This window comes from Oculina patagonica, chromosome 12, assembly GCF_052425735.1.
Source record: "Oculina patagonica isolate OP01 chromosome 12, crgOcupat, whole genome shotgun sequence".
Taxonomy (NCBI): domain Eukaryota; kingdom Metazoa; phylum Cnidaria; class Anthozoa; order Scleractinia; family Oculinidae; genus Oculina; species Oculina patagonica.
In genome coordinates this window covers 14,356,075-14,378,645 of record NC_135769.1, presented here as the reverse complement: position 1 = coordinate 14,378,645, position 22,571 = coordinate 14,356,075, and the positions used below count along the sequence as shown (strand labels likewise).

Below are 22,571 nucleotides of genomic sequence, written 5' to 3'. Positions count from 1 at the left end.
AAAGTCCTTCGTCTTGTTTATTATGGCGCGCCCGGACAAACGACTTTTCATGCTTGATTCGCGCCACTTTTAGCGACCCAAAAACGGGTCGCTGAGCGTAGACCAATCAGAGCAGCCCTTAGGTCAGAAGTGTCAATCACAAGGGATCAAGCGCAGTGAAACATGACTTGCGGTCAAACATTCAACATGGGGTCAATTTCAAAAGCGATAGATGATGCTGTCAAGGTCACCAGTTATTCATGTTTGTGTGACTACAAGCGAAAAACAATATAAGTTTATCTTTCTGGGAGAGATGTTGTATCTGCTCCAGCCGGAGCGGAGCTGGAAAAAGCCTCACCTTTGAGCTCGCTCCGTACGCATTCTACTCCTTTCTTGGTGCGGAAAGCTGGGATAGCAACGCCATTGTTTTATTTAGATGTCGTTCCACTGATTATTTTCTTTAATGAAAGATTAAGTCTCGACCTTATTGCCTCTGGAATTCACTCGGCCAGCTTTGTATGTTTGCGACGACTGCTCTGAACAGCAACTGGCGGATAATTGACCTCGACCTCTCGACCTATCGCGACTTCGTCACTCGAACTCGAGTTAAACTCGAACTCAAAACTTCAACTCAAACTCATGAAATGGACAGACCCCTTTTTAAGCAGCAGACGTCATACTTTTACTTTTCATGCAAACTTATGTAACATCATGATCATTCTTTTGTTTTTCTACTGAGTCTAATTTAATTGAGTAGCAAGAGTCTACAAGAATCCTACCACATTGAAAATCACATGGCGTTAAGTTTAGATAACATTTAACTTTCGTTAGTTTGATTTTCAGTTAGGTACGGGCCGCACCTGGGATGAGTTTTCATCTTTGCCGGCTAAAAACAGAAAAATTGAAACAGCAAATGTGATACTTTCCCCCGTGTGTAAATGAATGTAACATAATAGAGTTTTTGTTTTTCTCCTTTACTTATGTAACGCAACACTTTTTTTTGTCGAAAACATACATGTATGTACATGTACCAGTAACTTGATACATTTCTTTTGCAAACAGGGCGACATCAATGGAAGTTGTTTTGCTTTAAGTAATAAAACCAATTATTATAACACAGAAATTATCGATAAATCCAAGTTTTCAGATTGGGAGATATAAGGTCACCTTTTAAAAATTAGTCGATATGTTTAGGAGTTAAAATTGAATGAATGACGATCAATAGCAGCAACAGAATAAAAATGTGCCATTTCGTGACAATTTAATTGATTATTAAATAAGTTTGTTTTTTAATTGAATGAACTGATTTCTGTTGTGGTAAACGAAACAAAATCTTTTGTTTCTGACCAAGGAAAATGCGCATTAAAATTGTTTTGTGATGTTTTGTTTCTGCTCCAAGAAAATGTTATCAGATATTTTTGGTTTATTTACGAAGGGTAACTTGAAATCTGTTTTCCAGGTAGGAGTGTAGTTTCAATTAGAAATGTTCCCGGAGAATAAACAAACAAGAAGCGAATTTTGTGGCATTCTCAGATAATTCAACTTAACGTTCGGATACTTTTTAGTGAGTCTCCATCGAACACCACTTGTGTTCCTTCCCGGGAGTTCCTTACGCTTACATGGATCTTTGCAACCGTAACACCATTGTTTTTTGCGACACTTCTGTTTTCCTTGCAAATGCTGTAACATGATACTTTCGTTTTTCACGGCTACATCGATGGCAGTTGTTTTGCTTTTAATAATAAAGCCAACTATTTCTTTTTAATTTAATTAAGTTGTCGTTTTAACTGCTTGAAAGACGTTTTTCTAAAAGTAAAGAACAAATCAAATAAAAAACAGCTCTTTCGAAAGTCTTTTTTAAAGCGCGGTACAGCTAGGATATTTCTTCCCTTGTTATTAGGAGTTTCGCATCAAAAATCCTGCTGCAAGTTTTTGCATACTTAATTACGACAGCGCTGTGAAAGTCTCACAATCTAATTTAATTAGTTAGCGGTTTTAACTTGGCTTCACGGAGCCTGCAGGAAACCTTCCGCAGAACAGACAATGTTCCTAAAAATATGACGTAGTCTAATCTGCGCATGCGTTTGGCACAAAGTTCTTAGCTCTAGTAGACTGTCCACAGCCTCTCGATTTTTCAACGCAAAAAAGCAAAAGGAAGCGAGCGCGAAGCGCGAGCGCGCGGAGGGAGGGGGGCGGGAAGCGAGCGAAGGAAAAAAATAGAGAGGCTGTAGACATCTTTGAATAAAAGTGGAAGTATTAGACTCCTCCCCTTGTCATCGCCTTGTAACTTACAACTCCGCCTCTTGACCTTACAATTAATTCGGACCAAGTGTCAGTTCGTTTACAAAACAACTCGTGAGGTTTTATTTCGGTGTTGAGGATGTCGTCTGAGACGACTTGTTCAACCCCCAAAAAACCTGCAAAAAGAGGCAGAAAGCCGAAATCAAGCGGTCCCTCCGATTTTTGCAGAATATGCGGCTGCTCATTCGCGATTCACTTGGGGAACTTCGGCAAGACATCGTTTATCTCTACGGAAAATTTATTTGTCCAGCCAACACGCGAAGGTGTTTTACGGCAAAAGTTGGCAGACGTCTTGGTCGATTTGGGAATTGCAGTGCAAGATGACGAATTTCGTTCTAGTAGAGTGTGTTCATCTTGTGCATCTTAAGTTAGAAGTGCAGCAAGCAATGTTGAATTAATAAAGAAATCTCTAGCGCGACCGATAGATGGCGTAGAATCTCCTACAAGGCAAGTTGATCGTGACCAGTGATTCAAAAGAATGTCACGTTCGCCTCACACGTCTTCGGCGAGGCAAAAGTTATGCCGGCCAAGTGATTCAATGTTATAATTGAAGGGCTCGCTGCAAAAAGGGCGGTAGTGATTTTGGCCGAAAACGAACATGGACAAAACGACTCCAAATTTCGCATGTGAGTTTGTTTACGTGTGCTAAACACTGTCCTGTCTTTCATTTCACTGGTCTTTGTTTCGTTTTTGAAAAATTACACCTGCAAAAAGACAAGGTTTTTGCAAGCGCGGCGCCTTTTTGACTTTTCTTTTATAAACGATAAACAAAGGAAACCTTTTGTTCCGCAAAACAATGAAACCAGCTTAAGTTTTGGGATTACAGGCCTAGCCCTAACCCCTAAGCTTAACCCTAAACCCCAAGGGTTAGGGTTAGGGCCTGACGCTAGGGTTTCATTTCAAATTTAGGGTTAAAAAGCTAAACCCAAGTTTAAGGGTTAGGGTTAGGGTTAGCGTTTCAAGCGGCTAGCTTTCACTGCAGTCTGCTTGCGGTTAGCTGCTTTTTGTTGTTTCGGGCAAGACTATTGTAATCTGTTACCGTTAGCTGTAATTTGAGTGAAATAAAGACTAATTGTTGATTGAATACGTTTGCTCGTGTTGTCACATTATACTAGTTTTGCTTTCAGTTAAGTGCCGCCGGCTTAAGCTTGCTCTCACTTCTATCTCCACTCCTTACATCATCACACATCTACAAAATCCCGCGAAAACAAGATAAACTAAGGCACGAATCGATTGATTGATTTATTGATTGATGAATATTTAATGAGGCACAGAAAATAATTTTGCGAGCGAACACCCCCTGCCAAACCTATAAAGAATTTTTTAAAGTCTAAAACCAGGTCACTTCTCGGCAACTTTGTCGCGGCAGCACCCAAGGGGACACTGCAAAACTCACGCTGACATAGTTCCCGACAAGAGATCTGTGTTTTAGACTTTATTACCGCTTGCGGCTCCGCCGGCCTTTGTCAAACAACTTTCTCTTTTGAGCGCTATTGTACAAAACAAAGGCCGAACATCTCTCATTTCTTCGAGAAATGCTGTACGTGGGACTTACGGGTTTTCAGACTTAATGATGTCCTTCAACCGCCAAGCGGACGCACTCGCTCGAACGAACCAGTAGTTTATTTCTCCAAGAAAGGTGCCATTTTTGTTCTCTGTTCTTGAGCCACCAACGTGGAGACGTCAGACGTCACAATAGAATAGCGAGTCCCAGTCCCTCGCTGCCACCGCCTGGGAGCAAATTAAATATGAGAAAACATGGCGGTCAGCAAAGTTGGTTTCTGAAAAGCTGTTTTTACATCCCGGACGACTGTAATAAAGTGCCTCGAGGCAAGATTTGCACATGCGATGCGTGGAAAAATGTCTAGTGCTGGATTACTGTGGACAAGTACTGTGGACAGATCCTGTGTCGGACTGGGGCGAGGACAAGATGGCGGAATAGTCATGTTTTTTGAAGCTCCGTCAACAGTGGCCGTAAAAACTTTATTGCAGCCTATGTCCGCTAATCTATTTAAGAGAAAGGTTCGGTCACCATCAGCAGACGTTTATGCCAACATTCCTGAAGAAAAAAGGAGGCGAGACCACACTGAGTCAGAATATAGTGAAAGGCGAGACGAAGCGTTGCCACGTGCAATGGCGGCGGAGATTGCCACAAAGATGGACTTAGTACTGTCCAAATTGGATAATATAGAAAGCAGGCTGAACAATGTATGCTCGTCAGTAGCCAACATCGAAGAAGCGTTAACCAATCTTGAAAAAGATGTTGCGGACCTGAAAGTTAAATCTGAAGGCAACACAACAAACGTAAGTCAGCTCAAAGAAAGGGTGGATTTCAACGAGGGAGATATCGCGGAGGCGAAACGTGATGCGGCGGCTGTAAAACTAGAAGCAGAGAAACTTAAAATGAACCTACTGTACTTTGAAACTTACAATAGGAGAGAAAACTTGAAGTTCTTCGGAATAGAGGAAAATACAAGTAACGTCGCCGAAGACATCGGAGACGCGAATATGGATGGTTCGCCGCATATGACCGAAGACACGAAGCAAGTCATGTACAACTTTCTGGAGCAAGAGTTGAAGATCAGCAAAGCCAGAGACAGGATAGAGTTCCAAAGGATCCACCGTCTGGGCAAGCCAAACAACAAGGGTCCTAGACCAATTATTGCCAGATTTCTGCGCTACACTGATAGAGAAGAAGTTATGTCACAAGCCCGTAAGCATCTGAAGGGAAAAGATTTCTCCGTCTTCGATGATATTCCAAAGGAACTTTATGACTTAAGGAAACAACAGCGAGAAAAACTTAAAGATGCAAGGAAGAAGGGTCACACAGCTTTTTTCAGTAAGAAATATCCGGACAGATTATACGTTGATGGAAAATTTATTTCTCAAGACGAGCCTTTCGCTTAATTTTCAAATTTACATATGTAGATTTTGGACAGGTTTCTTTATTTTCTTGCACGCTTTTTCTCACCTAATACTTGTCACTTAAAATTCTACTAAACACAAGCTCGATAAGCTGCAAAAACAAGATGAATTAATTACATCCTTAGCCGCCACAAAAGGAGCGGAGCATCAAACACGCTATTCACCGATGGTGTGAAACTGCCCAAACAAAATCTTCGATGCACTGGGTAGGTAAGCAGTCAATATTTTTTCTTAGCTTTTTGTTATGTAATTACGTGTTAGGTTGTCCAAGCTTTATACTTGCTATAGTCGCTCTGTATGAGCGTGTCGTGTGGTTAGCCTTTAGATCAGTATTTGCTTCCAATGTTTGGAAGCTCCCGTTTATATACAGAATTAGCTTGTTTAAAGATTATTATAGAAAACCGTTAATTTCAAACACCCGCATTATCTTCAACATGGTCGTGACACTTCAGCTGCTCGCAGAAATAATTTCTATTCCTAGACACTTAAGGATACATGGATCTTAAAATATGTTCGCTTAATGTAAGAGGCTTGGGAGACATGCTAAAGAGAAGGGAAATGTTCTCTTGGCTCAGGGCAAAAAATAGCTCTATTTATTTTCTACAAGAAGTCCATTGCTGCGAAAGCACGTCCACCATGTGGTCGGCAGAATGGGGATACAAATCCTTTTTTAGTTGCTGTACGAGCGCAAAGGCAGGAGTTGCAATTCTATTTAACAATACATTCGATTTCGAAATGAAACGAATGTACTGTGATCCAAATGGACGATTCATTATTTGTGATATCCAAACCAACCAAAAGTATATAACGCTGGCCACCATTTACGCTCCCAACGACGATGACGCGGCTTTCTTCGAAGGCTTCTTCGAGCACTTATCAGATTTTCAATGTGAAGAAGTAATGATTGGTGGCGATTTCAACTTAGTGCTTAATTTAGATAAGGACAAGAAAGGTGGCGTCGCAAGAACACACAATAATTCAGTTAGGGTCGTTCAGGAGTTTATGGAAAACTTAGATTTAATTGATGCTTGGAGAGTGCTACATCCCGATTCCTTAAGATATACTTGGCGCCGACGGAAACCCGAAATTCAATGCCGACTAGACTTCTTTCTTGTTAGCCAAAGCTTAATGTGTAATGTCATGCACGCCGATATTTTGACAGGATACAAAACAGACCATTCGATGATCGATATTAGTATAACTGTTCACTCCAATTCAAGAGGACCAGGCTTTTGGAAACTTAACACTTCTTTCTTGAACGAAATCGAATACGTTAACCAAATAAAATCAACAATCCAAGCTGTTAAAGAAGAATATAAAAATGATGACACTGTGAACCACGTGTTATTGTGGGAGATGATAAAAATGAAAATCCGAGAACAATCATTAAAATATGCAGCTGCCAAAAAAGCTAAAATTGTAAAACGGGAAGAAGAGCTGGAAAAAGCAATTAACAACTTGCAAATATATATGGAAACAACAAGCGACGACGAAAATGCAAAACAAGTTGGGGCTCAGGAATTAGAAAGAAAAAAGGCAGAATTGGAGAATATAATTGAGTACCGCACCAAAGGTGCAATCTTAAGATCGAAATGTAGATGGTATAATGAGGGAGAAAGAAACACAAAATACTTTTTAAACTTGGAAAAAAGGCACTACAAACAGGGAGTAATAAGTCAGCTGAAAATTAATGATGAAGAAACAGTAAACACTGATAAAGAAATCCTAAATCAGTGTGAGTCCTTTTACAGAAACCTTTATAGCTCTCATATGAATAACAACGACACTTATGTTAATGACATGTTTTTCGACGAGAATAATACTAAGATGCTGAACCCAGACGAGCAAATGTCATGCGAAGGCTTGCTGTCCAAAGAGGAATGTTTACAAGCCTTAAAAAATATAGAAACAAATAAAACACCAGGCTCAGACGGAATTCCTGCAGAATTCTATAAAGTTTTCTGGAACGATTTATCGGACTTCCTTGTTAATTCGATTAATTTTGCATATCAAACAGGGCAATTTTCGGTAACCCAGAGACACGGAATCATTAAATTAATCCCCAAAAAAGATGCAGAACCTTACTTTATTAAGAACTGGAGACCAATAACCCTTTTGAACTGCGACTACAAAATTGCGACCAAAGCTATTGCGAATAGACTAAAAAAAGTTCTACCGAACCTTGTAGATAATGATCAAACTGGATTTCTCAAAGATAGGTTTATCGGGGAGAATATTAGACTCATTGACAGCATAATCCATTACGCAACGGCTAACAAAGCCCCTGGTCTTCTACTTTTTCTCGACTTCGAAAAAGCATTTGATACAGTAGAGTGGCCGTTCATTCAAAAAACATTTAAATATTACAACTTTGGACAATCACTAATCAACTGGATTAAACTATGCTACCATAACACAGAAAGCTGCATTCTCAATAACGGATGGGCCAGCCACTTTTTTAAGCTCGAACGAGGAGTAAGGCAGGGCTGTCCCCTTTCTCCGTATCTTTTTATTCTCTGTGTTGAGGTTCTAGCGGATGCAATCAGGAAAAACCAAAATGTCAAAGGCATCTTTGTGGATGGAAATGAAATAAAAATCAGTCAGTATGCGGATGACACTTTAATACTCGATGGTTCCAAGGAATCTCTTACATCTTCTCTGCATATATTGGATAATTTTCAACGGATATCTGGCCTTAAATTAAATAACAAAAAGACGGAAGCCCTTTGGATTGGTGCTAATGCTGAAAAAGAAGACAAATTATGCCCAGAAAGAGACCTAAAATGGGTTAAAGGAAGACCAAAGCTCTTGGAGTATGGTTCTCGACTAATCCTGACCTAACCGCAGAGCTGAACTACAACGAAAAATTGATAAAAATAAAGAATAGCCTAAGCTGTTGGGAGTGCCAACGACTTATCCTCTTTGGCAAAATTACTGTTCTAAAAAGTTTAATTGCGTCCCAACTTGTATACATTTTGTCTCCCCTCACAACTAATCACCGTATCTTAAGGGAAATCAATAGGCTCTTCTATGATTTTTTATGGAACGGCAAAGGCGACAAAGTTAAGAGGGAAGTAATGATTAATGACTATGAAAAAGGCGGCTTAAAAATGATTGATATTGAATCCTTCAATAAAGGATTAGAAACCATCTGGATCAAAAAATATACCGATGTAAACAATCACGGAAAATGGAAATATTTTTTTGACTTAGAACTCCGGAACTACGGTGGCAGAGCCTTTTTCAGCGGCAACCTTAGCAAAAGCGACCTGTCAAAGTATGTCAATTTATCCTATCCATTTATTGTGGAAATCTTAAATATCTGGTCTGAAATCACTTACGAGAATAATACGGACCATTTTTGCTCTCAGAGCCTCTGGCACAACTCCCTTATAAGAATCGATAACAGACCAATCTTCTACAAAAAATGGCAGCAAAAAGGGATTTACAGGGTTTCGCATTTGATGAAAGATTCAAATACTTTCCTATCCTTTGCTGAATTCAAAGATCGGTATGGTATCACTGAAACAAATTATCTTGCTTTTTACGGGCTGTTATCCGCTTTAAAAAAAATCAAAGCACCCTTACACAATAATACAAATATACAATACGAAAGCTTTTATACGAAATTTATGAAAGCAAGTAAGGCAAGCAGACAGGCCTATAAAAAGTTAATTAGTCTTAAACAAAGGTGTCCAACCAATAGTCAAGAAAAATGGGCTACGGATTGCGCCTTTGAAGCCCAGGAACCAATAGACTGGAATGCAGCTTACCAGCTATCATTCCAGTGTACCAAATCTACAAAACTAATTGTATTTCAATTCAAATTGCTGCATAGACGACTGGCGACTAATGATTTTCTTAAAAAAGTAGGAATAAAAGATAACGATCTCTGTAGTTTCTGCAAAACTGAGAAGGAAAGCCTAATTCATCTTTTCTGGTCCTGTAGAGTTGTCTCTACTTTCTGGCAAAACTTTAAGGAACTTCTTGTAAGCCAAAATCTTGCGCTGAGAACATACAACCTCTCTTTAAATATAGTTTTAGGCCTAAGGCCAGACACATCCAAAAATAAACAGAAAATTAATTTTAATTTTCTTGTGGCGAGATATTTTATATGGTCCTGTAGGACACGCAACTTGTCCCCTGAAATAGAACATTTCTCTGTCTTTCTGGCATGTTACAACAGCCTCAAAACTGGAGCAGCGTCAAATGATAATCGTTAGAAATCTAAGTGGGTGATAATTATAATTAACGTATTTAGCAACAAGCAACTGTTAAAAAAAAATGAAGAAAACTCTTACTAAGGCTAACACTGTACGGAAATAATTGAATTTGCAGGTCAACCTTAATAAGTGTTTCACTTTGTTAGTAATGTAAGTAACGTTTATTGTATGTAAGTAGTCTCTAATTAATTAATTAATTAATTAATTAATTAATTAATTAATACAATGTAACTTAATGTAGTGTAAGTAATGTAAGTAATTGTATTGTAAGTAACTATCCAGTAAGTGATGTAGGTAATTGTCCCGTAAGCAATGTAAGTAAGTGAACTGTAAGTTGTTTTTTTCTGTGTTTTGCAATTAAAAAAAAAAAAGAAAAAAAAAAATCTTTTTCTTTTTGCATACGTTATTTTTCGAAAACGAAGGGAAGAACAACGAAATGAAACAAATTTGCATGCGAAATTTGGAGCTGTTTCGATAATGTTCATTTCAAGAGAAAATCACTACCGCCCTTTTTGCACCGAGCCCTTCAATTCATGATTCTTTTAGCGGCGAAACAACAACATTCCCATCTTCTTGTATTTGTTTCTCTGTAGCACAGTCGGTAAAATTCCAACTACGTCCTTCGAACAAAGAAGGTGGCGAACAGCCTCTTTCTGCTCGTCTTTGAGCGACGAAACGTTTCTCCAACGAGCGTTTCAATAATCGATCCATCGCAAATCACAGCATGTCAATGGTGATGACAACTCGAGCGGCTCGAGCAACCGCAAGACGCCGCCTGCAAGCAATCATGATCGACCGTTGTCAAGGTGATGACACTTTTGCCGCCTTTCAACCAATGGGAATTTTCCGTTTCTGGAGAAACGGGAAATTCAATATTTCCAAAGATGTCTACAGCCCCTCTATTTTTTTCGCTCCCCACCCCCCACCCCCTTGCTTCTTCCGTTTTGCGCTGGCGTCCAGTTCTCTCGCCGCTCTCACCGCGCGCTCATTGATCGAAAAAACACGAAAAAATAGAGGGCTGTGGACAGTCTATAGCTCTAGAAAGGAATAGTACCACAAGGAGAGCAAAGGGTTTTCGGAAACAAACATATACCTTTAAAATCTTCATAAAGGTAATGAAGATATGCTCCGCGCTTTACCTGAAGCGTACCCCACCCCCTTCACAGAAATAATTAATTAATTGATATTAATTAATTAGGTCGAAATTACTATATTAATTAATTTATTACTATTAAAGTTTACACTATAGCGCTTTAGGGGTTTAGCGGACTACAGCCCCAACAAACCACCACAATAGTGCATTCTGCACTAATAAGAACCTGTTTCCACATTTTAGGCTTAAGAGGTTCTTATCTTTAGATTACAAATACCGACTTCCTTGCTTATCCTTTATATAAAGTAGTATGGTTCCAGTACTATTTGAAAGCGTCCATCGCCTCCGCTTTCCCTACTTAAACTGGTGCTCATTTATTTTTTGGTGCTTTGTGTAATTTCTTTTTGTTTTGTTTTCACTCGTTTAAAAGTCGCAAGCACTTGGTTAAATTTTTTTTTTAGCATTTTGACATTGCATGGCCCTCCAAATCAATTTTCGCACTTGGAATCCATTTTACGTACAGTGAAGATCAAAAAATTTTTGAAGAAAAGCTCACTTCCATGAAAAATCTACTAAACATATGGTATCTAAGGAACCTCTCATTATGGTCGTATAACCATTCTAAAAACTCTTAAAGGAGAAGTTCACTCCAGAATGGCCATTAATTTTTTTTACGCCAATAAAAAGTTTATGCAAAGATATGTTATTCACCAAAATTTCAGCTTCTAACGAGCGCTTAAACCGTACGAAATCCTTTTCTGAAGTAGCCCAAAACTCGACAACTGAACGCCGCCATCTTGGAGCTGTTAATGTATGCGTGACGTCAAAGAGCTCAGCCTGAACTTGAGCGGGAAAATTTTAATTACTTCAAACTCCTTGTTTCTTTGTAGTGGCATTTGTTTGTCAAAATGCCTGTTTGTGCAGCTCCATTTTGCTTAAACAGAGCTCCAAGAAATACAAAAAGAGGTATTTCGGTTTTCACCGCCTTTCAATATTTAAAGAACAATTGCTCAAAAGCGGACACAAATATTTGTGTGTTCCGGCGTTAAATCGGGGTCCAAACGAGTTCATTATCGAAGTGCAATTTTCTGCAACTTTTTCCTTCGAGACCCTCGATTTTTCTCGTCGTCCCGCTCGACAATCTGTCTCTGGGTCTCCGAGGATGATCATGTTACCAATGATGCAGTATTGCATACGTTACGTGCATGTTGCAATCTAGATTTGTGACAAACAGAACATAAACAACCAAGAAGTCCATAAACGGCAATGTCGCCAATGTCCTTCGCGGTAATAAACATCCTCCTCCACTGTTCGCGTCATTCATGGCGACATGAACGCGAACATTGCTGTTTCGTTTTGTTTACAGCATCCATCCTAGTTATTTTACGCCGGACGTTTCCTTGAACATTATAAAAAATTACCAAAGTAGCAGACCGTACCAGTTTCTCGCAGCAGTGCTACTGAAAAGAATATATTTACTTGTTCGCTTGACCACAAATATTCGCCGGGACCTCGATCAAACGCCCCCAGGGTTTATTTAAAAGTTAGCAGTTTTCACCCGGCGTTTATACGAAGCCGGCCTTTAATCGGGGACCCGTGTTTAATCGAGAAAATACGACGAAGTCAACAACAACAACAGAGACTTTCTCTGGTTGATTAAAAATCCTCCCTGAAATAAAGTAAAAAAGTGAAATAGCATAATCGTAACATTGGTTGGAATTGCGTCTGCCTTTTTTTGTGTGGGTATTTTCACTCAGGAGACTGGATCTGTGATCTTCTTCGAAGCAGTCTTCCGTATAGTTTTCGGAACACACAAATATTTATGTCCGCTTTGCCAGGAATTATCGTTTCTGCCCATTCTTATAATCCATTCGTGAGCATTTTTTCTTTTTTAGATATTGAAAGACGGTGAAAGGTTTTTTGTATCTCTTGGAGCTCTGTTTGAGAAACATGGAGCTCCACAAACAGGCATTTTGACAAACAAAACAAGGAGTTTTGAGTATTCAAACTTCAGGCTGAGCTCTTTGACGTCACGCATACATTACTAGCTCCAAGATGGCGGCGTTCAGTTGTCGAATTTTGGGCTACTTTAGAGAAAGATTTCTTAGAGTTTTAGCGCTCGTTGGAAGCTGAAATTTTGGTGAATAACATATTTTTGTATAAACTTTTTATTGGCGTAAAGAAAATAAATGGCCATTCTGGAGTGAACTTCTCCTTTAAGCTATCTAAACTTAACTACAACACAAGTTTCTGTTATCGTTTCCGTATTCCTTTGTCAAGATGGTCAATCACATTATCAAATCTTTCATCTGGGGAAAAACAGTAAGAATTAAGCATACTGCTATAATGATAGGTCAAAATGAATAATCAAAAGCCCTCTGGGCTTAGTGTCTCGTGACTCTTTTCAGAGTTTAATTTATTTGAAAATAGACCGCTTTTCAAGTCTATTTATTGCTTGTAAAAATATCGAAAATTAAAAAGCCTGCATCTAACATAAAGAAACATTTAGACTTTTCTGAGCGATTTTGCTTGTCGAAGCCAAGAAAGTATTACTAAACATCATCTTGATTCGGAAAAATCTAATTTACATTTAGTGTGTAGAAAGTAAATGTAAATTAGATTTTTCCAAATCAAGATAACATTTACATGTAGACTCCTCACCCCTAAAATTTGAACTAAAACTAAAGCTACTTTTGTCGCTCGATAAAAGTTGTGACATTCACAACACGATATACGAAACTCTTGATTCACTTGTCAATTCAGAAACCTTTGTCGCGAATGCTTGCGCTGAACTTCACGATTTCACAGTTAAAGATAAAAACAAAGGTTTATTCCAACTACAAAAGCCAAAAGGTTTAAAATCCAACTAAAAAATATATATAAGATTATACATGCTTAAAGTTTTGAAATCGATGCCTTAATAGTATCCATTCCGATCACTATCACGGTAATTAAGCGTCCATCTTGATTCATTCTAATTGATCGTTGCTATTTCTGTCAGGCGGATAATGTTTGTACTTATTATTGTCATGCGACTTGTTTCCGACACCTTATCAAAAGCGATTTTTCCAAGCAGCCAAAAGTAGGCTCAAGACTTAAATTTAAAGTACACTCCAGCATGTAGCCGTTGAACAGTTAGGACTCCGCTAACAGCAGACAAAGAATACAAACACACACAGATTCATTAAGCATATTATTTTTATCTGTCACAGATAGTTCTTAAATACCTAAGAAAGGTCAACAAAGTCACAGATTCTCCTTTGTTGTTTTGTGTCTGTGACTGATAAGAACGTTTTCAGCCTCACGTTTCAATAAAGTCACGCACACTACCGTTACATGCTCTTTTTGCTCTCTGGTGGAACAGAAAGCACTTCCTTGTTGCATTGGTTTAATCCTCTGATAATCATGGCTAAGTATTATAATTATACTGCGTCATGAAGAGAAGAAGAGTATATCTGGAAAGCTTTTTTAAATTTGCAATACTTAAAAAGCTACCTTGAAATTGAAAAATCCAAATCACAAAGGTAAGTATGTTTTTTTGTTTTAAACAAAAAAGAGGTTCTTATATGGGGGGAGGTCTAACTGGGGACCCAAATCTATTTATTTTACATGATGGTTACATTTGAGTTTCGCATTTTGGCAGAAAATATTTCACCGATTTCTTTGAAGTTTATTTTACATCCTAAATAAAAAATGTTCTAATTATTTTAAAAGAAACATGATTAAGTTTTTTTAGTTGGATTAAAATCTCTTGACATATAAACATGTTTTTCAAATCCATTTTTCTAAAAAATGTCCGTAGTTAAAATAAAAGCCCTCTAAGAGGACATGTGGTTACGTCTCTGTAGTAAATAAGAACGACAATGATGAGAGTTTATTTCGCAATTTTGAAGAGACAGTATTTACCGGTGTTTCATTTTCGCGATTTGGACAAAAAATATGTAACAAACATTAAAAATATGTCACTGTAATGTATTTTAACAACCATGATGTCTTGTAATTTAAGAAGTGTTGTTACCGTATCTCTAGGTTTTTTTTCTTTTTCTCTTTGTGTGTACTGAAATGAATAATAAAAATTAAAACGAAAGTGATAAATGATCATCGCAGTGAATTTCCAATTTAAGCAATTGGAATAAAGAAGCCTGAAAAAAATTCAGGGCTTCAACGGGATCCCGTTGAAGCCCTGAATTTTTTTCAGGCTTCTTTATTCCAATTGCTTAAATTGGAAATTCACTGCGATGATCATTTATCACTTTCATATCCATCCGCAGGTCATATATGAATTATTTCATATACATTACATCAAAAATTAAAACATTGAAAATAATTATGTCAAAAACGTTAAAGAATATGTTTTGCGGGTCTTCATTTCAGTTGACCTTGAATGCACTCTGGTACGCCTTTTAACTGTTAACAGTTCTGTGTGGGAAACACAATGTGTACTTAAAATTGATCATTCGTAATTCAAGTCAACTGGTTGTGTAGTGGTTAGTACGATCGCCTGTGGTGCGATCCGCTCGAACAACATTACAGGGTTTTTTTCTTTTTTTTTACGTTTTCTTTTTTCTTATTTTCTTTTTCTAAGTGTCAGTTATAGTGCAATTATTGCATTTAGCTCAGCATGCAAGTCCTGAGAACTCCGTTTCAAGTTCGTAGTTTGGGTAAAGTCTTGCGAATTTCTTCTGTGACAAACGACCCGGAAACAAGGACATTAAGACTTCGATGTCCACTTCTTTCTGCTGTTTAGTTTTTTTCAGTTTCATTTCCTTCTTCTCTAGACTTCGAAAGATGTCTTTTAATCGTTTAATAACGGAAAAAAAAACATTGCCTTGAAGGGCCTACAACTTTTCACAACTGATGCCATTTTCTTTGTTTGGTCAATTTTTGCAACCATGTGTGAGTATAAATGGACATGGGAAAATGAGCCTGCAATGTCTTATATGTTTTGACAACGTGAGAAATTGAAAAAAATTCCGTGTGCTGCGTGGCACTTGTAAGAGAACAAAAGTTAAAAACAAAATTTGTTTTAAGTGCCTTTCGAAAAAAGTGCAATGTTTCATGTTTCGGGCTCATCTCTTCTACTTCTTCCACTAAAGAAAAGTTATGACAATGTGACGGTCAGCAGTTATTCCCATGAAAAAACTGACGGACTTACAGACCCGATGACATTTAATGGTTACAGACGTAACCAACAAAAACCGATGACAGAGTTTTTCCAAACTGTATCAAATAAGTCTCAGGGCTCTTTTTGTATCTGCAAGTTTCATGACAATCCTGACCATGCACCTCGCTGCACAAATTAGTGCTGGTCAAATTATGTTAATGCATTGGTGTTAGCTGACGCACAGATAGCGGAGCAGTGCAACCAGATGATCAGCTATCATAATGCTACCTAAAGCCTCATCAAAACAAAACTATAAGTACCGGTAATCAGAAACCTACAGTTAACACAAACAGCACAACAAGAACAATTTTATGACCCATACAAGATGAAAATAAAGAATTTGTATTCACCCACCTGTTGCATATTCGTCCATTTATTTTTGAAGAAATCTTAGCATGGGAAGAACTCATTTATTACAAAAAGGACAATTGTCATAAAAAAGTTGTAGACAAGCTAAGCTAAACAAATAGAGACAAGTCTAAGGATATTTTTTTATGACCTTAAAGCTAGAGCTCACCAGTTGTTACGAAAAATGCTTTCCAGTTTTCACCACCATTAAGTCCCTTTCTGAGCAGAAATAAACCTGCTAAGCAAAGAACCTCTAACCATCAGCTTTTCGACTGCAATGAAAACCCTTGTGCTTGTTAATATATCCAAGATAGCTGACTTTGTTTTCACATTCCTTGTGGGCAGTTTAACTTTTTCGAATTAAAAGTATTCTATTTTTGCTATTTTAATGATTTGTCCTTTCCCACTCAATCCTGTTCTTTAGAACCTTTAAACTGAAGTGCAGGGCATCGATGAACAATAAACATCTTAACAACACTTTAATAAGAAAAAATATGTTCATATCTCAAAAGATTTAACTCCAACAAAAACAAATGAATATTTTTCATTAAGGAAGCAAAAAATAGAAGAAGAAAAAATCAGTGAAACATTTCCTGTAAAAATGTGCGAGTCAAATAAATTATGTAACCATTACATGAATAAAGTGGTTCAGGCCAGCTTAATACACATCATCCTTGAAAAGCAGCTTTAACTACTTTAATTTTATTCTTTTATACAGTGTAGTTTAAGTTTGTCTGTCAGTTACTCAATTAGTTATCACAAGCATCCAACGCTCTCCATCTTCATGGAAAATTATAACTTTATCACAAATGAAGACACTTTTTTTCATTTTTTTACCTATATTTCGACGCCTTACAAAGATCACATCTGTTTTTATCGCAATTTTTCCTTTTGTCCTCACTTTTAATCCTAATCTATCGTCCATTAATGGACTAATTAGAAAACATTTTCATCTTTTAGAAACGTCTCCAAAACTTAAAGAGCTTTTTCCTGCCAAATTCAGTTTTCTCTTCTTTTAGAAATTTTAGCACCTCAAAAAGTAGAAAAAGTCCGAATAACATACAGTAATTGATGCACCAGCTCCAGGGTGTAAAAACTACCTAGTAAATTCAGAAACATTTTCAAGTGCCCAAACGGGAAAAACGTCTTTTCTTCGACAAACACTTTCGTGCACTTCCAAAAATGTCATTTATTTGGTTCATTGCAAAAAATGTAATCTTCAGTACGTTGGATTAACCAGTACTGAATTTAAAGTTCGCTTTAGAAATCATAAATGGTCAATGAAAACTAACAAAAAAAATTGTAAAGTTGCCATACACTTCAACAAAACACCGCATATTTTTATCTGACTTCACATTTCAATGCATTGACCAAATTCAAAACAACACGAACCAAGATGTTGAGAAATTGCTTATTACTAAAGAGGCTTACTGGAGTGCACAATTATTTTCCCTTTTTCCTTATGGACTTAATAAGCAGCAAGAATTTCATTCAAAGAATCGTATACATTACACATAAATTTTATTCGTTCAAATTAATACCAGGTTGCGCATTTCTTGAGACAGAATTTTTCATTTTATATTAGTTATTTTGTGATGATCGTTAACTGGGGCTGCTTTGACACTGAAGGGCCCTCCTTGGGGATTTTGTTATCTTCATAAATGCTAGTTGTTCAAAGGCTCTGGGGTGGGAATTTATTACGTATTGTTTAAGGGCTCTACCCAGGGATTTTGTTATTTCTTGTTAATTGCGATTATTCAAAGGCCCCAAGTTGGGATTTTGTTGTGCCAGGCGACCATATGACTTGGATCATTAAATGTTTCTATTGTTTTAATTATTTTTGCTGCTTTTTAAGTCAATACCTCATAAGCAATATTGTTGTATTTTTCGTTTCGTCTTATTGTAAAAATCACGCTGCATTGTATTCTTCTTGAATTCAAACCCCCGCCACAGGATGCACCATCACAGAAGCGCAAACGTAGGAGAAATGTGATATGGTTTAATCCACCATACAACAGAAATATCAGGAACAACATCGGGCGTGAGTTCATCAGCCTTATCGAAAGATCCTTCCCACCGGGCCACAAGCTGAGAAAAAGTTTCAATAGGAACATCCTAAAACTCAGTTACAGTTGCATGCCGAGCGTAAAACAAATTATAGATGGCCATAACAAAGCCATTTTAAAGAAAAGTGAAGTAACAACACCACAGCAAGACGAAGGTAGAAAGTGTAACTGCAGGAAAAAGAAGGAATGCCCAGTGAATGGTAAATGCATATATAGTGGATGAAATCGTGTATCAAGCTACGGTCACGACTGGAAACAAAACGGAAACGTACAGTACATCGGCCTCACAGCCAACAATTTTAAAGCGAGACACGCAAACCATCAGATGTCCTTCAGACATGAAAAGCGAAAAAAGGAAACTGAGCTAGGCAAATACATATGGAAGCTCAAAGAAGAGGACAAAGATTTTAATGTTACCTGGAAAGTTCTCGCTAAGCCCAAACCGTACAAGAACACTTCAAAACGTTGTGACCTGTGTATTACTGAGAAATTGTTTCTAATTTGTTGTCCACATATGGCAACTCTTAATAAGCAAAACAAGCTAGTTTTAGCGCAAGCGATAAGTGATGCTTTTCAAGCCCTGGCATGACAACTCAGCACGCGCGCGTGCTGTACTACAGTGTAAAATTCAAATTTGTTACGGCTAACAGCGTGATCAAAACAATGATGTAGACTATAACAAACTAGTGCACATGCTGTTTAACTGAAGAGTGGGTCACAATTCAATTCAGTTGACTGCCATTCAATACAAATCTGTTTCGTAGGCCACCATAACTTTAGGTGACCCACTCTTCAGTTAAACAGCATGTGCACATGTGCGGTTTAAACCGTTACAAAATACGCGTAAGCTGGCGTGAGACGCTTCTATCACAATCAAATAATGCTATGCGCGGGCTAGGTAGCGCGCGTTACAATAAAATCTAAGATACAGTAAAAACTCAAGATGGGAGCACTTGATCGCACGCTTTACAAAAATCAACAGAAAATTAAATTTAAGTGTTTAATTTGAAATATGCCGTATTACGTACACTTGTATGGTCTATAACATCTGGTCCGATAAGCGTCGTCTCGACGACCCACAGAAGTAATTCCCAGTCAGAGAGGCCTGGGAGCAAATGTCTGGTAATCAATGTTTCCCTTGTAGCAAACATTCGACTCACTCCACTGTGGTTGCCTTGGTAGCTCAGTGGTTAGAGCACCTTCCATGAGATCGGGGTGTCGTGGGTTCGAATCCCGCTCGTGGCATTTGATTTTTTTTTGACATTTGTTCTGTTTAATATACCGGTATAGATAGGCATATCAGAGTTGACCTCTCTGATGATGAACAAATCTGTAGAAATTACCCTGTTATTTAACATTACAACATCTAAGAAATTAACATCTAAGAAATTAACCTTACTATCCGACCAACTGAAAGTGAACTTTATGGTGTCATGAAACAAGTTCATGAGTCCCATGAATTCCTTTAAACTTTCATAATAATTTTTAATAAACACGAAATATCGGCAAAGTCGACTTTCCAGTTTTTATGACACACACACACATATATATATATATATATATATATATATATCATATAGTAAAGATATGTTTATATAGCTAACCACAAACAATCAGGGCATTGGTTATGTTTTATAAAACAACACATTACCAACTGTGGATGTTTGCACTGAACCATCTAGGCTAGAAGTAAAGACAGTCCCAGTGCGTGTGCAAGCCAGGCCTGTAATAGGCATCCTGTGGACTCCTTGAATTATTTTGTGGTGTGGCTTTTGAATAAAGATGCCATCCTTCACAGACATGGAAAATATAACAACTGATGGTCCTTTGCATACAACTAGATGATGAAGTCCATCATGGGCCTAAAAACAAACATATTCTTTCGAATCTTTTTTTGAACTTTCACTCTTACAATACGGTGATAACAGGGAGGAGGTACTTCTTTTTACAGTAAGATTTATTTAGGGGGGAGGTTAATAGGGAGGGGACTTAAACATGTATTTTTAGCTGGAGAGAAGAGCTTAAATTGGGAACAATTAGGGTACACATCAAAAGAAATGAAGCAGCCTTTTAACGTTCTGCTGCTGTTTGGTGACATTGATTTTGGCAAAAGCAAGAGCATTTACTAGTAAAAGTGAACCAAGCTTTATTGAAATAAATATTATTGTCAGCACTGCACACAGCCATGCACTGATTGAAGTATATATATACCTGTGGTGAAAAAGTAATAACTATTGTCTAGATCTCACATGTATGGTTGGTTGTGGAGAGCATGGTGGCCACACCTAGTTCTCACAGTTCTAACATGATTACCAGTGAACGGTCATCGAAACCTGATAAAATGCTTGGGGACCGGAGGGAAGGTAGCATTTAACAAACCTTGGGTGAGTGCAGCCAGTCCAACCACTGCACCTGCAAGTCATCTTTGTCTCCCCACAGTACACACTGTGCAACTCCAATGATTGATGGCAACACTTTAAGAGAGAAAACCTTAACAAGTCCATCTGTACCACCTACAGCTAACAGCCCTGCAAAGATGAATAATATTACTAGTTGTAATCACAATAAAATGAAAATGACAAATTACACTTGTTGAGTGAAATAAACATGTTTTGTAAAGGACATTAAATTTTATTTGCTTCAAGAAGTACACTTTTACAATTACCGGTAATCATTTTCATACATAAAATACAAAATGAAAAATCGATTTCAATAAAAAAGATAGGTCACCATGCTTGCAAAAAAATATGGTGGGCCAATCTAACTCCATTTATGCCTGTTCTGGTATTTATCATGCCTGTTATTACATTTTGTAGTAGCTGGAAGTAAAGATATAGAGGATAATACATGGTTGCGTGGAGATATGAAATTTATCTTCCAATGTTCAACTTCATATCTCAAGAGTGAGCAAAGTGAACAAGTTAGATATCGAGATATCAATTTGAACATGAGAAGAAAAATTTCATATCTCCAAGCAACCATGTATTATTTTGTTTATTTTATAAACCAACTAATAACAAGGTTTTCGACAATTTTCCAAAGATTTCGGATCACTAGCCAAAATGTTGTCCGAAGGTCAAACAGACATCTTCTGAACTTTTCCGGAGATTTCTTTTTCCACACTCGTCAGCAAATGTGATGAAATTGATACCTTCACATGTGAAAGATATGATATCTTTCACATGTGAAGATATGAATTATCTCAGAGAGAGAATTCCTGGTAATCCCCTTGTAGTTTTCTATAATTAATTACAGTAAGACACACAAATCCAATGACATTTAATCAAAATGTTCCTTTAGTCTCTGTTTTCAATGTCATGACAATACTGATTTTGTGTTCCTGAGTAATGGTTTCATGCGCGCATTCAATTACCTTATTATAGGAAATTAACACTTGTGTTACTTAACTGAGGTATAAGAAATAAATGCGACTTAAATTAACTGAATGTGAATCTCAACTCTGGTCAAACAGACACAGTGAATGGCCTTGAAAGGTGGGATGACAAGAATGTTAAGCTACTAATTTCCTGCTATTCAGACCACAAACACCTTTTTGGCAAAGGGAAGACAACAAAGAGAGACATCTTTGGAAAGATTGTGTATAGTTTTAACATTCAGTGTATTGTAATGGTTACAGGAGATCAATGTATGAGCACGTGGACCAAACTAGAAAGTAAATTTAAAGAAATAGAGGATCACAACAACCAAACAGGAAATGACAAGAAAACTATGCAAAAATTAATTTCACAAAGAGCTCTCTGAATGCCTTGGGTCGGACCCAAAGGTCACACCTGTTCTTATACTAGAAAGTGCAAACAATGGGACAGAACATAGTGATAGTGAGGATGAGTCAAGTGACTCTGCACGTGCCAAAGTTAAGCAACCACCAAGGAAACGGAAGTCTCATTCTTCCGCAACAGAAGTGCTTTCTTTCATGAAAGATTACACTGCGAAACATGAAAAAGTGGAAGGAGAAAAAGTATATTTAATGAAGGAAATGCAAGAGGAAAAGAAGACATTTTTTCACAGTTTCTAGAAATCATGAAAAACAAGTAATACTTAAAATTTTATCCCTTAATTGCTGAGTATATTATGAATGTTGTGTTGATTTTTCTAAACATTATAAAAAGATAGCTAAGGGAGTACACATTATTGTCATGGACGTTACATGACTACACTGTCACCCACGGGTGGTACTCAGGATTTCAAGTGATGGGGATCGATGATCGAATGGGAGCAAAAATCAAGACCCAAAAAAATCCCTAGGGTTTCCAACAAAACCCCAAAAGATCCCTGGACCAAAAATTAACCCCCAAAATATCCCATACTGACCCTTAAAATTTTAAACATTTAAAACAATAGAAATTAAATCATATGTGTTTGTTTATTCATCATACCATCTGAATTTTATCTTTCCTTCAACTGGTAGTCATTTTAACACTAGAGACACCCAAGAACACTTCCTTTGATTG

General features: G+C 37.5%; 2 protein-coding genes across 4 annotated transcripts in view; one reads left to right on the top strand and one right to left on the bottom strand.

The window, feature by feature from the left end:
• The window catches only part of LOC144632682 (general transcription factor 3C polypeptide 4-like), a 40,581-nt gene that overhangs the window by 5,571 nt on the left and 12,439 nt on the right, over positions 1-22,571 (bottom strand). The window contains exons 4-6 of one of the 3 annotated variants that reach the window (XM_078491378.1): positions 20,479-20,627; positions 19,751-19,961; positions 16,203-16,271 (exon numbers count right to left, since the gene is read on the bottom strand). In XM_078491378.1, coding sequence (XP_078347504.1) covers positions 16,203-16,271; positions 19,751-19,961; positions 20,479-20,627 — 429 coding nt within the window. The remainder of the gene's footprint in view (positions 1-16,202; positions 16,272-19,750; positions 19,962-20,478; positions 20,628-22,571) is intronic. The other 2 variants (XM_078491379.1, XM_078491380.1) reach the window with 2 other exon arrangements.
• Positions 8,124-9,449, top strand: LOC144632700 (uncharacterized). The gene has a single exon (XM_078491407.1). It carries the CDS (start codon positions 8,283-8,285, stop codon positions 9,426-9,428), a length of 1,146 nt encoding a protein of 381 aa, XP_078347533.1. The 5' UTR covers positions 8,124-8,282; the 3' UTR covers positions 9,429-9,449.

Bases quoted from the DNA above. Each gene is read 5' to 3' on its own strand.
- LOC144632700 (XM_078491407.1), top strand. From the start codon at position 8,283: ATGATTAATGACTATGAAAAAGGCGGCTTAAAAATGATTGATATTGAA.